At 43.1% G+C, this 15,236-nt stretch overlaps 1 protein-coding gene across 2 annotated transcripts in view; it reads left to right on the plus strand.

The window, feature by feature from the left end:
• The window catches only part of SNTB1 (syntrophin beta 1), a 178,864-nt gene that overhangs the window by 61,534 nt on the left and 102,094 nt on the right, over nucleotides 1-15,236 (plus strand). For both annotated transcript variants that reach the window (XM_038392301.2, XM_038392302.2), the window contains exon 2: nucleotides 11,183-11,399. In XM_038392301.2, the coding sequence (XP_038248229.1) occupies nucleotides 11,183-11,399 (217 nt within the window). The remainder of the gene's footprint in view (nucleotides 1-11,182; nucleotides 11,400-15,236) is intronic.

Here is a 15,236-nt window from a genome sequence, read left to right on the forward strand (position 1 = left end):
CGACCCCCCCATTATAAATTAAATACTTTTTTTTTATATTTTACACTATTATAAATGTTGGAGGCCAAAGCGGGGGTTTAGGGGTGGAGGCCAAGAGCTCACGGCCTCCACGTAGTAACCTGACTCCCTGAGGGATCACTACCCCCAGTTTGAAAATCCCTGCCTGCCTATTATCAACCTCCTGTGCTGAAGCTGACCAAAAACATGTCTGACAAGCATTTAGCTGCCTGTGAAAAACAATATGTTTTATTGTTTTAACCTGATTCTGACCTGACCTGGTACACTCTGAATTGGCATTTGTGGTCAGTGGAAAAAATCTGTCTTGATATGCCAAGTCAAATGCACTCACTGCTCAGCAGCTGCTACAGGCAAACTATATCTGCCTTGTCCTATGGAGAAGCTGGGTGAACGTGCTGGTGTTAACAACTGAACAGTGCCAGACGATTCTGAGTAAAAGCCTGGGTGGATGGAAGAATTTTCTTGTCAGTAAATTGAGGATTAATGAGATTGTGTACTGACAGGAAACCCTTGTCCATTTTCTGGGGGATTAAGTGTCCACTGAAACACAATTTTATTTACAGGATAACTGCAGGGACATCTGTGAAATAAGTGGTGTGTACTATGGTGAAGGGCTTGAACCCCCCCCCCCCCAAATTATCTTTAAAGCTACATGTTAAATGTAAAGGGTAGATTTGCCTTCTTCTTGAAAAGGATTTAAGGCCAGATCCCATTGACTAAAGGGCTTAGCTCATTGTAGGAAATGCTCAGTATCTAACAAGATCAGGCCTATTATAGCATGCCATTCCTCAGAGAAGCTTCCCAATACTATTTAAAAATGATAAACCTGCTATAAAAATAGTTCCTTCTTTCCCCCAGCTGTGATGTTTTTTCCCTAAAGTTATGGTGCCCGGCGGACCAGGAGGGCAATCTTCAGTCCTGGCTCAGTGACAAGTTTAAGGTCCCATAGCTTGTGACTCATCAGGGATATAGATGGGAAAGTTATATTGCTGTTAAAAAGAGATTTTTAGCTGCTTGGTGTGGTTTGTAGTGACTAGTGGGCGATGTCATGGTTCTGTGAATGCAGAGTTAGGTTTCAGTAGCAGTTTGTTCAGCCGTTTCGTTTCTGAGAAATTCCCCTGTTCAAAAAAGTCCTGTGCTTATTGTGACTCTCTGGTCGATGTTTTAAGTTAATTCTTCTAGTTTGTTGCTGGAGCTTTGCTGTCTATTGGAAACAATAATCTCCGGGAGGAAGGAAAGTGATTCAAATAGAATCTTTAAACACAAAAGCCATTTTTTTTCCTGTTTCTTCCATCTCTCTTCCTTTTCCAGTCCTGGGGTTGTCTTGGGGTTTCCATCTCCTCCTTGTGTTGTTGCTTCTTCTCTTCCTCTCTCCACCTTGTGGGTCTGTGATTCCTGCTTGCCATTGAGTGATGTGGAATAAGGCCCATCCCTCCTTGCAGAGGCTCAGCAACTAGCCTCATTGGCTGAAGTGCTAGGGACTGAACTGAGGGCTGTTTTCAGGAGCTGTCTCCTTCTCCCATGCTTTGTTGTAGGTCTCCCCAGGACAAGCCTTGAGCTTCAGTGGTCGAGCTAAGCAAGGTTAGAACTGGATTCAGCTTTTCCCTTCCCGGTCCGCCTTGCATGCAGCCACTTTGAGCAGGTTCTATAATGTCAAGCGGAGGGTTCTCAATCTGCAGATAGATTTGTCCTCTTCCATCACACAGCAAAGGACTGCATGCCCATTCATCCGAAGCCAGCCAAGTCAAATTGTGGGTGCCATGCTATCCCATAATTACACAGTGAATATAGCCCCAGGATGATGGGCCTAGATATCAGGTGTGGTTCCTCCCCCTTTTTGGTATTTCTTATTCTCCTATCTGCATCAAAAATCCCAACATTTCTGTGCAAATTTCCTCATACTTCCAGTTGGATAAGCACTTATGCTCTTCCTGCCCTAACCATTATGCTGTTATTGTGGGTGCTCTGTTAAACAGCTGCAGCATGACATCCCTAAGATGGTTGCAATTCACTGGTGGGAGATGTGATTCCTATGTGCTGTTACCAGCAAGTTGTATGGAGTGTCCTTAATGTACATATGGATCTTTTTAGATAAACGTTATTATGTATTGTGGGTCCAGTTCTCACTTCCCTGTGGTCCCTCGATGCTGTTGTGGCAGCAGAAATCTACAAAGGGGGAAGAAACTGCCTCCTGAGAATAACTCCTGCATAGGGCCTTCTCAGGCAGCACAGAGCTGATGTAGGAGCTTTTTATGCCAACCGTATGGAATGTATGATGACAGGAGGGGAAGGTGAGGGAAGGGAACAGGTGAATTGAGAGTACGTAATGCTACTTTTATTCTCTACTTCCCAGGGTCTATTGGGGGAGGCAGAGCATAAGTTGGAGCAGCCTTGAGACTGCTGTAATTCACACCAAGGGCTGGACAAGCCCCAATTGCCACAGAATATGGGGAGTAGAGGGTCAGACTAACTGAAAATTGAATCCTGGGTGGAGCAGAGGACTGAGAGTTGGCACCGATATGTGTTTTGTACCAAACCTGGTTATTGATTTACTGTGGGACTTTGAAGAAGTCATTTAATTTGTCTGTGTCAGTTTAGCCAGCTGTAAAACAGGTATAATAATGCCCAGTGTAATAACTTCCCTTGATGTGTGCCAATTCCGGTCTATCCTGCATTATTTCATGATTTGTGTGACTGCTGAAATAATGGCAGTTCCAAAAACATAATGCCCTTATGTATCTTCACATAATTGCTAGAGGTTGAAATACTTGTTCTGACACTTGAGCTTCCTCATGTAAATAGAAAATTATAGTGTACAGCAGGGGTAGGCAACCTATGGCACATGTGCCAAAAGCGGCACGCAAGCTGATTTTCAGTGGCACTCACACTGCCTGGGTCCTGGTCACCAGTTCGGGGGGCTATGCGTTTTAATTTAATTTTAAATGAAGCTTCTTAAACATTTAAAAAACCTTATTTACTTTACATACAGCAGTAGTTTAGTTATATATTATAGACTTATAGAAAGAGATCTTCTAAAAACATTAAAATGTATTACTGGCACGCGAAACCTTAAATTAGAGTGAATAAATGAAGACTTGGCACACCACTTCTGAAAGGTTGGCGATCCTAGTGTACAGGCAACACCAGACAACTTGAATTTTATCTGAGAGTATGGATGATTGGAGAGGGAGCTATACAAACTAACAGAAGAAAAATCAGCACACTTGTAAGGCACATAAAAAGCTTTGACTTCATTTCTGAAGTTTAGATAAACTATTTTAAATACCAACCTTACTTTTAAGAGTATTGGTGAAGAATGCTTGGCATTGTGAAGAGGAGAAAGCCCAGGCAAATGTAAGTACTGTACTAGGCTACTGAAAAAAATTTGTAGTTTGTTGCATGTGCCATGATAGTGTCTCATGTCATATTGTTTGTGGATTTGCAAGGGTTTGGCATAGAGGGCTTACCATGTGACCATGCAAATCCACCTTAAAATGTAGGCCTTTTTGGAGAAAATCAAAGTGCAGCCATGTACTATCGATGATACCGATCTTTCAGTATGAAAGATTCACATAGTTCCAGTTACAAAGTTTACACTGTCGTATACACATATAGTAAGAGATGTGTTCTGTGTATGCAAACATTGTTTTTCTTAGAATGGACACTTAAGAAATTAACTGGCTGATTCATGGCAAGGCTCTGCAGTACTTTGGCTATAGTCAACATATCTTTATTTTTAAGTTATCAGGATGTGGCCAATGACCACCCGTTTACTTAGCTTGTATGTTGTACTTTTTCACTGCTCACTGTTCATTTGCTGTGTATTAGACTGTAAGCTCATCAAGGCAGAGCCCAGGTTGTCTTTTATATCAGGTTCTAAGCGACAATGAGTGTTCACTTTTTAAACTTAGCATTATACTTTTAGGTTTTGTGGAATATTTACCCAAAAAACTTACATTTTTTTAATGAAAAATATATGGAGATGTATTGTTTTGTTACTTTATTTAGGGAAAGCACAACCCTACTAAAAAAGAGAGAGGAATCAATTACGTATGGAAACTTGACACTAGAATTTATAGATTTATGAGAAGTCACCGCTCACGATGGAATATAAAACTGAACTGGGCAGCAGCAATTGTTTGAAGAAGAAACTTTGAGGCTGAAAATAAATATAGTAAATTAAAGGATCAGGAGGGAAAGTCCCTTTGGATGTGTTAACATTTTTAATAGATAGCTAGTTGTGAGAACATATGAAATTTGCAAGGAGATTCTCTGAGCCATTGAAAAATCAGTGATTGCATCCAGGATGTGAATAGACCAGTGTTCAGTTCTGGGTGTGACTATGTTATGAACCATCACAGCCTGCCACGGCCGCCAGAGTTTCTTGTAAAGGTGGTTGTTTATTTAAAAGAATACAGTCAAAACATTCTTAATAATTTTAAAAAATTGTTCACCCTCCCCTTTTATAATGGAACATTGGAAGTTTGAAGCTAAAATCTGGTTCCTTTCCAAGAAGTTTCTAGCCTCAGTTCTCTCCCCCACCCCATTTAAATAAAATTCTATCTAGCTGTCTGTGTCCGGAATCTATCTGAACTTTTTGCCCCATCACCTATGTATCATAGCTCAGGTGTCCTGTATGGTTGTTCATGAATACTTAGTTGAAGACACGGATTATTTTTTCCTTAAAGAGCACTGACTCCTCTGTTTCAAATAAAATAGAATACAATACAAGCATACATAGAAGGAATTACACAGATTTTAAAAAAAAAGGTTGGTCACAATTTGGGCCCACAAACCCTGTCTCTTTAAGAGCTGAAGCAGGGCATGCAGAGTTCAGCTGAATTCATTTAAGAAAGACAGAAAACAGTAAACAGAACTCTTTGTGCAAAAGAGTGTAGAGGGCATTTGTATTCTCTCAACATGTTAAACTTTTCTAATTTGTAAAATGTCTGTTAACAGAGATCTAAGACTGTTGACAGATCAAGAGATTTAGTATATTTCAGAACCTTTTGGCGCTCAGCAACGGTAATAAATACTTGAGATGGCTTTCTTTGATCATGAGAACAGGTGTTGTTTCTGTAGGAAAGTGGATGGAAACTTAACACCCACAAATGTGCAGTAATACTTGCTCTGATTTCTCCATTTCAGTATAGAAGTGATTAAAACTATTTCCTGTGACCCTATCATAGAAACCATAATTTTACTTTTTTTCTTAGAGTAAATGATGAGCGTGCATTTTCCTCACTATTAGTTTTGATAACAGCACCGATAGCTGTTTAGAGCCAGATTCTCCCCTCAGTTTACCTCTATGCAGTGGCACAGATTTAACTGAGCATTTGATCATTGGTCTCAGCATTGAAACCAGAGACAAACTCTGCAGTCATTGATGCTTATGCTGTCCTGATGTAAATGAGAACAGAAATTGACCCTATGGTCCTGATCCTTCTCACAGTTACACCAGTGTCATTCCGTAGGAACTCCATTGACTGCAACCTAAAATAATGCTGGAGTTACACTGCGGTAGCTATGAACAGAATTTGGTCCTGTGTGTGTGTTACAGGGAAAAGTGTCACTGAAAATAAATTGATATTTAATTCTGAATTGCTCTGAAACTGTCTTGGTAACATGCTGAACCTGCTGCATTTGAAATCCTAGTATATAACATTTCTGTAAAGCAAAGGCCACGTCCCTGTTGAATAATCAAATTGCTCAGCTGATCTCCCTCTTCCCAAGTTTTTCTACGACGTCTTTCTGCCAACGCTTATGTGGCTGCGGATGGTTAGCGCTGCCGGGAGTAGCATTAGATTAGGTGGCCCTCATCTCTTCTCCATACTGCTACTTGGGTGGTGTGAGTTTGCATTCTCCTCTCTCCTTTCCTACTGGCAGGCTCTATGAAGACATTCATATGGTTCTTTTGTACTAGGTCTTTTCCATGGTTATCGGGAGCATCCAGCATAGCTGCTTTGTCAGGATTGTGTGATTTCCCCCACCCCTTCTTTATGTGTCATATTGCCTGTGGTAAGATCTATGTCATAAAGGGGGAACGCCATTCCCGTGCGGAGAGCCCAAATAATGCACTTCATACCACTTAATCCCAGAAGGCCAAATACTGGTCTCAATGGATTCAGCCCTCGTGGGCTTCCATTGTATCAAGGTTTGGTTCTGAATGCAAGGCTGACATGGATCTTAATAGGTATGAGGGGCTTGCATAGGTCCTCTGCACAGAGCTAATTTTCATCCTGAGAGAGTCTAAAATAAGAAAAAAGTTTCCATCTGGAAACGGGCTGCAGGGGAAGTTTGAATGACTGTTTTCAATGACGTTTCTTGTTTGGCTGAATTTTTCCATTAGCATTTGCAAAACTTTGAAAATAGTCTTTTCAGTTGTATTTTTTGTTTACCAAGCAGCCAATGCAGTAGGCAGTCAACAAAGAATTCTTTAAGAGAATACACACAGATTGCATGGCCTCCGTCCAGTGATGAGCTGCCAAAATCTTAACAATCAGTTCCCTCCTCACCCCACGAGGGGGTCATTGCCCACCCCCGTCTCCCAGGACTCCTGCTCCATCCAACCCCCCCGGGTTCCTGGATGCCCCGCCCCATCCACCCCCACCCCTGTCCCCTGACTGCCCCCAGAACCAGGCAGGAGGGTCTCTGTGGGCCACCGTAGTGGGTGCCCACCCCACCCCGCCCCTAAGTGTCAGAGGGACCTGCCAGGGGGCGAGGTGGAGAGTCCCGGCAGTGCTTACCTCGGGCAGCTCCCAGGAAGCATCCAGCAGGTCCCTCTGGCTCCTAGGGGCAGGGGAGCGTAGCTAGGGGGTGAGCAGGGGGAGCAGCCACTCCCCCCACTGATCACATCAAAAGTAGCGCCTTAGGCGCCGACACTGTGGGTGTTCCAGGGCTGGAGCACCCATGGGGAAAATTTGGTGGGTGCAGAGTGTGCCCCCCCCGGGTTACCTGCTGTGGCGTGGGCGGCCCTCCTCCCCCCCTCCCCAGCTCACCTCCGCCTCTCTGGGCCTGAGTGTGAAGCCGCCGCCTGCTTCTCGGCCCGCCCCAGCTTCCCGCGCGAACAGCTGATTCACGGGAAACCGGCGGGGGTGGAGAAGCAGGGCGGGGCGGCGCGTTCAGGGGAGGAGGTGGAGGCGGAGCGGAGGTGAGCCGGGGCCAGGGGTGGGGCGCTGCATCCACCAAATTTGTTCTTCACCCACCAAATTTTCCCCTTGGGTGCTCCAGGGCTGGAGCACCCATGGAGTCGGCGCCTAAGGCGTCACTTTTGGCAGGTTAAATTTAGAAGCCCTTTTAGAACCAGTTGTCCCTTGTGGAACAACTGGTTCTAAAAGGGCTTCTAAATTTAACAGCTGGTTCTAGCGAACCAGTGGGAACCAACTCCAGCTCACCACTGCCTCTGTCTTTCCCTGCAAGTCTTGATCCTCTCTCTTTGAGCCGATAAGGGTACGCTGTTCCTTTCAGTTTCATATTGAGAACCTCCACTTCCTGACCATGCCTCTGTAGTAATGAAGGAGATTTACTGAAGGCTTTTCTTTTGTTTTTTAAGCAAAACAATCTGAATGTGTCCATGGAAGTTCCAGACTCTTTAGTATTGTGTCTGGTAGAAGACTTGACAAGATTTGTCTGTAGTATTTCCCTCATAAGATATCAGAGGCATGCTTTCTTTTGTCATCTGTGGAAAGCTACAAAAACTTAATTGTGGGGAACCTGGGACTTGCAGAATTGTGCATTAATTAAGGGCTTTTTTTGGAAGCTTCATTGCCTGCCTTCCAAATTATTAAAAAACAAACAAACAAAAAAACCTCGTATTTGAACATATGTCAGTGGATTGATTCATTTGACTGCCATTTCCACCTTTCTTTTTTGGGGGGAGGGGAAGGATCCACAGAAGGAGAGGGGAGGGGTTGGTTCTGCAGATTGGAATTTTAATTGCTTGACCACAATTGTTGTTTTGCAGTGTAGCAAAAGGGCATGATTATTAATTAGTACAGACTACAAGGCTCTCTGGAGCTGGATTGTAGCATCAAGTGGATGAGTTTTAGACCGTTTTATACTGAAATTAGTCTACCAATACACTGTTACCGCCATTACATAATTATGTAATCACTAGTTTTTTCAATCCCTGCAGATTAAACTTTGTATTATGAATACACGCTCATTTTAAAGAAAAAATATAAAATGAATGAGATTTTAATACTTCAGGATAACAGCTGATCTTGTGTACTATTCAATGGCTTTTCCTATTCCTTTTTATCATGTGTTTTTGGTTTTGGTTCATTATAGACCTTAGATTTGAAAAAAAAAAAACTAAAACAAAACTCAGTGCTTTCTGTAGCTGCTTCTCTTTTAATTAGGGTTGACAGGCATCCAGTTTTTCACTGGAACGCCTGGTCAAAAAGGGACCCTGGTGGCTCTGGTCAGCACCGCTGACTGGGCTGTAAAAAGTCTGGTTGGTGGTGCAGGCAGGCTCCCTATCCAGCTCCGCACAGCTACCGGGAACCTGCCGGCATCTGGTTCCTAGGTAGAGGGATGGCCACGGGCGCTCTGCGCGCTGCCCCCACCCCCAGCGCCAGCTCAGCAACTCTCATTGGCCAGGATCTGTGGCCAATGGGAGCTGAGGTGGCAGCGCCTGCAGGCGTGGGCAGCTCAAAGAGCCTCCGCCTAGGAGCCGGAGGGAGATGTCGCTGCTTCCTGGGAGCTGCCTGAGGTAAGCGACACCCGGAGTCTGTACCCCAAACTGCCTTCCGTGCCCCAGCCCCCTCTTGCACTCTGAACTCGTTGGCTCCAGCCTGGAGCCCCCTCCTACACCCCAAACCTCAGCCCTGCCTCAGAGCCTGCACCCCCCCAGCCAGAATCGGCACCCCCTGCACACACACCCTGACCCTGTGCCCCAGTCCAGATCCCCCTACCACACCCTGAATCCCTCAATTCCGGCCCCACCCCGAAGCCTGCACTCCCAGCCCAGAGTCCTCACCCCCTCCTGTACCCCCTCTGCCCCAGTCTGGAGCCCTCTCCTGCACCTCAAACCCATCATCTCTGGCCCCACCTCAGAGCCCTCACCTCCTTGCACCCCAATCTCCTGCCCCAGCCTGGTGAAAATGAGCAAGTGAGTGAGAGTAGGGAGGGTGAGAGAGAGTGCACTGTGTTTGGTACTTGGATCCCTGGAAAGCATGTTGTTTTTCTACCCCCTTCTCCTGGTAATACATTTCCACTCAGTCTTTTCACAGAGGCTTCTGAAATAGAGCAGCAGCTTGTCATGATGTCACCATTACATTGCATGGAAACTCACTTGGCACGGGGAAGGGAACAGTCTTTGCTTTAGTTCCCAGTATCTTGGGAATTAAATGCACATTTTAATGTTTCTGCTTAATGTTTAGATTTTGATCCAAAGGTCTGACTCCAACTTCAGTTTTTTCCCCTCTCTTCTTTTCTTAATTTTAGAGGGCCCAGTCCTATTGCTTCCTTATGCACATAGCTCCCGTTGAAGAGCGTGGGAATTGCATGCATGCAGTAGCTGCAGTATTGGGCCCAAAGTTTCTTATGGCTGCCAAGTGCTGATACATCACCAGCACACAGTTTAGTAACCTATTGGAACTTATTTTCAATAGGTAGTTTGAAAAACTCTAGCTTGAAAATAATCCATTTTAAAAAAAAACAAACTTGGGCCACGTCTACACTTGAAAAATTGTTTTTTTCAGACCCCTAAACAACCGAAGTTATACCGACAAAAGTGGTAGTAAAGACATAGCTTATATGATAGTGGTAGTAAAGTGGTAGTAAAGACATAGCTGCGCTGGTGGAGCACTTCTGGTGAAGACGCTCAAAGCCGATGAGAGAGAGAGTTCTCCCGTTGGCTTAATAACGCCTGCCTCCGTGTCAGCAGATGAGAGAGCACTATTCACACCAGCGCTTAGGTCGGTATAACTTATGTCGTTCATTATTCATAAAATAATTTGTAGTGTAAACCAGGGCTATGGCTACACTAGAGAGTTTACAGTGGTGCATCTACATTGTTCTCCTGCTGACGTAGCACTGTCCTCACTGGTGCTTAGGTCAATATAACTTATGTTGCTCAGGGAGGTGGCTTATTCACAACCCTGACTGACCTAAGTTATATCAACATAAATGGTAGTGTAGACATAGCCATAGGTCTGATTTTCCTAGGCTCGCGCTCACCCATTGTTCCAAGGTGTTTGCAACTGAATTCTGAGTGCCATCTCGTTGTTTGTCCTAGGAGGATGTGATATAGCCCATGCCAACCATAGTGGAATTTCACATTCAAAAAGACAGGAATTTCATGATGCTATTTCATAGCACTGTATAACCCAGAATTCATAGGTTATACAGACATCTCTCCAAATCATCACAAAGGTGAAAAGGTGACTTGATCGGGGTCTACAAGTACCTACACTGGGAAGAGAGGCCTGCTAGACAGCCCTTTTATCTAATGTGAAAAAGGGTGTGATGAGATTTAGTGGTTGGAAACTGAAACTAGACAAATTCAGACTAGGTGGGTGAGGTAGTGTCTTTTATTGAACTGTTGGTGAGAGACACAAGCTTTCAAGTTTACACAGAGCAACTCTTCGGGTCTACTTCACCGACCTTATCTCTCTAAAATCCTGGGACTGACATGGCTACAACCACACTGCACATTCATACCAGAAATAAGGTGCAAATTTTCAATAGTGAGGGTAGTTAACCATTGCAACAATTTACCTTGGGGTGTAGGGGATTGAAGTCGTTAAGTCAAGACAGACTAGATGCCTTTAAATCAAGGCTGGATTATTTTTTTAACAAGATATGCTATATTGCAAAAAGAAGTTATGGGCTTGATATGGAAATTATGGGGTGAGGTTCTATGACTGGTGTTATGCAGATCTGATTATATGATCATAATGGTCTCTTCTGTGACTCTACCTAGTCTTCTTGCTGTTACCTCTGTTCTCCTTCTTCCAGCCCCAGACCAATTTATTGTGTCATTTTGAAGTAGATTGTAAATTATTCAGGGTGGGAACCATATTTTCCTATGGGGTTGTAAAGCATCTAGCACAATGATGCTAGCCCAATAGAAACAATAAATAATCATAATTGTTAGAATTCACATTGGACCTAAGCATCTATTGAGTGTTTGTTTGGTTTTTTTTTGTTTTTTTTATAGTGAAGTACATGCGAGAAGCAACCCCGTATGTGAAGAAAGGTTCTCCAGTTTCAGAAATTGGATGGGAAACGCCTCCACCTGAATCTCCACGGTTGGGAGGTGTATTCTCTGACCCACTGTCGCAGCTTTCTCTCACCATCCACAGAGACAGAAAAACAATTCCACTCAAAATGTGCTATGTGACACGCAACATGGCGGTGTCAGATCCTGAAAACAGGTAAGCCATGGCTTTGTCTTGGCCTAATTTTATGCATTCGAACATACTATTTTATTATTCATCTTAGAGCTGTTAACTATACATCTTGAGTATTGTGGCTGATAACACTGAGAATCAGATTCTTTGTTATGTTAGTCTCTAAAGTGGCAGAAGTACTCCTTTTCTTATTGCGGATACAGACTAACACGGCTGCTATTCTGAATACTTCTGGATTATAACTCTATTGAACTGAGATAAGAATCTGGCCCTTGGCTTTTACAAAGCTCCTTCCATGTGAAGTTCTCGAAGTGTTTTGCAAACACTTCACAACAAAGCATTTTATAACACCTATGAGATTGCTGTGGTAAATACACATTCATCAGCCTTGGGAATGTACTGGAAAAAAACTCTGGTGGCACAATCAAATATTTTTCATAAGAAATACACAAATTAACACTTTGCTGTTCGCACAGTTGTATGATTTTCTTCAATCCCCACTCACTAATAGCAGCATCAGATAAATAAGATCAGACAAGAAGGAACAAAGTTGCTTTTTTTTTTTTTTTTAGTGGCCTAATTGTCGTGTCCATGCAACTCTGACTATTGAAGGGGAGAATGAGAGAGGTTACATTTGAGAAAATAAAAGGGGATTTTCTGTAGCTTTTTAAATTTTTTCACGATGCTAAAAATAAGATGAGCTTATTGGCCCTTATTTATAACATGTGGAACAGCTGCATCACACCAGCATGCTCCATTATCATCTATTTTAACAGCTGCTAACAAAAAGAACCAACAGAGTCAGTGAGGGGGTGGAAATAGAGACTGATTCTTCCATCCAAACAATGGGCTTTTTGTTCTTTTCTAGCACGCAAGCTTTTAAAGAAGCTGCTGGGAACTCTTTTGATTCTCAGCACTTACGCATCGCATCAGAGGGACTGAAAGTTACATTTTCAGAGTTAGCTTTTCATGTGGAATGAGGAGGTGGGGTTTGTGGAAGGCAATGATTCCCCATGCTTTTGATTTTTGCTGGAGACACTCCCATCCCTCATGATGGTTTGAAGGATGCATGCTCCCTTCCAATATTTTGGCTATTTTCTTTTCATTTTCTCTCTCTCTCCTGTCCACTTCTAGTTCCGTCGTTCTTTTAGGGTTTTTTTCTTTCTTCTTTTTTTGTGCGTATTGCTGTTATGGTTTGCTTCCTTTCCTGGTCCCCAACTCATCAAAGGGCTATTGGCAAGGTTAGTGGTAGTCAACCCTTATAAAAGAGTCCTCCAGTTTTCTGCAGTAACAACCCAAAGCACTATTGCAAGCTGTCATTGCTACAGTGTGCAGTGGTTTGGATCATCACTCTAGAATGCTGTTTTTTGTTGTTGTTTTTTAAATGGAGATTGGCAGCTGCATCACTAGCTTTCCAGCCTGCAGTTCTCCCAATCATGGGCTACCTGATAGGGAAAAAAACAAAAAAAAACAACAACAAAAAACCCTCTCCATTCCCATCGTATGGGCCATGATGACAATAACAATATTTGTTGTATGTTAGTTTTAGATCCTTTGAGTTTTCTCCTTCTTCTTAGAATCATAGGACTGGAAGGGACCTCGAGAGGTCATCTAGTCCATTCTCTGCACTCATGGTAGGACTAAGTATTATCTAGACCATTCCTGACAGGTGTTTGTCTAATCTGCTCTTAAAAATCTCCAGTGATGAAGATTCCACAGCCTCCATAGGCAATTTATTCCAGTGCTTAACCACTCTGACAGTTAGGAAGTTTTTCCTAATGTTCAACCTAAACCTCCCTTGTTGCAATTTAAGCCCATTGCTTCTTGTCCAATCCTCGGAGGTTAAGTAGAACAATTTTTCTCCCTCCTCCTTGTAACAACCTTTTATGTACTTGAAAACTGTTATCATGTCCCCTCTCAGTCTTCTCTTTTCCAAACTAAACAAACCCAGATTTTTCAATTTTCCTTCATAGGTCATGTTTCTAGTCCTTTATCTATTTTTTTGTTGCTCTTCTCTGGACTTTCTCCAATTTGTCCACATCTTTCCTGAAATGTGTCACCCAGAACTTGACACAATATACTCCAGGTCAGGCCTAATCTTCTTTCGCTATGTTGCAATTCTGGGCCTCTGTCACAACCCTGACCCTAAAATTTGCTTAAAAACCATTTAGCGGGACCAACATCATGTTGTACATGGTACTTTATAAATATTATACAAGTTTTATCCATGACAAAATATGGTAGCGACGTGTGCAGTTCTTGGTGTTACTAAGAAATAATGCGTGGGAGAGCCATGTCACTCATTAGCATGGCTTTTTGTTCTGGTTGCTTTTTCCTGTGGAAAGAGTGACTTCTGATTTTTACTGTAGGCCAACATGCAAAATTTCACACTACCCTATGCTGGATTTTTCCATACAAGCAAACGGTCTCTCTGCCACTCTACAAGAGCAGTGAAATCGCAGAATATTATGGGTCACATAAGCATAATTTCTTTTTTTAGCAAAAAGAAAAGGAGTACTTGTGGCACCTTAGAGACTAACAAATTTATTAGAGCATAAGCTTTCGTGAGCTACAGCTCACTTCATCGGATGCATTTGGTGGAAAAAACAGAGGAGAGATTTATATACACACACACACAGAGAACATGAAACAATGGGTTTATCATACACACTGTAAGGAGAGTGATCACTTAAGATAAGCCATCACCAACAGCAGGGGGGGGAAGGAGGAAAACCTTTCATGGTGACAAGCAGGTAGGCTAATTCCAGCAGTTAACAAGAATATCAGAGGAACAGTGGGGGGTGGGGTGGGAGGGAGAAATACCATGGGGAAATAGTTTTACTTTGTGTAATGACTCATCCATTCCCAGTCTCTATTCAAGCCTAAGTTAATTGTATCCAGTTTGCAAATTAATTCCAATTCAGCAGTCTCTCGTTGGAGTCTGTTTTTGAAGCTTTTTTGTTGAAGTATAGCCACTCTTAGGTCTGTGATCGAGTGACCAGAGAGAACCCCTCCAACGCATCATCAAGGATCTACAACCTATCCTGAAGGACGAGCCATCGCTCTCTCAGATCTTGGGAGACAGACCAGTCCTTGCTTACAGACAGCCCCCCAATCTGAAGCAAATACTCACCAGCAACCACACACCACACAACAGAACCACTAACCCAGGAACCTATCCTTGCAACAAAGCCCGTTGTCAACTCTGTCCACATATCTATTCAGGGGATACCATCATAGGGCCTAATCACATCAGCCACACTATCAGAGGCTCGTTCACCTGCGCATCTACCAATGTGATATATGCCATCATGTGCCAGCAATGCCCCTCTGCCATGTACATTGGCCAAACTGGACAGTCTCTACGTAAAAGAATGAATGGACACAAATCAGACGTCAAGAATTATAACATTCAAAAACCAGTTGGAGAACACTTCAATCTCTCTGGTCACTCGATCACAGACCTAAGAGTGGCTATACTTCAACAAAAAAGCTTCAAAAACAGACTCCAACGAGAGACTGCTGAATTGGAATTAATTTGCAAACTGGATACAATTAACTTAGGCTTGAATAGAGACTGGGAATGGATGAGTCATTACACAAAGTAAAACTATTTCCCCATGAAGAAAAGGAGTACTTGTGGCACCTTAGAGACTAACAAATTTTCCCCATGGTATTTCTCCCTCCCACCCCACCCCCCACTGTTCCTCTGATATTCTTGTTAACTGCTGGAATTAGCCTACCTGCTTGTCACCATGAAAGGTTTTCCTCCTTCCCCCCCCTGCTGTTGGTGATGGCTTATCTTAAGTGATCACTCTCCTTAGGGTGTGTATGATAAACCCATTGTTTCATGTTCTCTGT

Source organism: Dermochelys coriacea, chromosome 2, assembly GCF_009764565.3.
Source record: "Dermochelys coriacea isolate rDerCor1 chromosome 2, rDerCor1.pri.v4, whole genome shotgun sequence".
Taxonomy (NCBI): Eukaryota; Metazoa; Chordata; order Testudines; family Dermochelyidae; genus Dermochelys; species Dermochelys coriacea.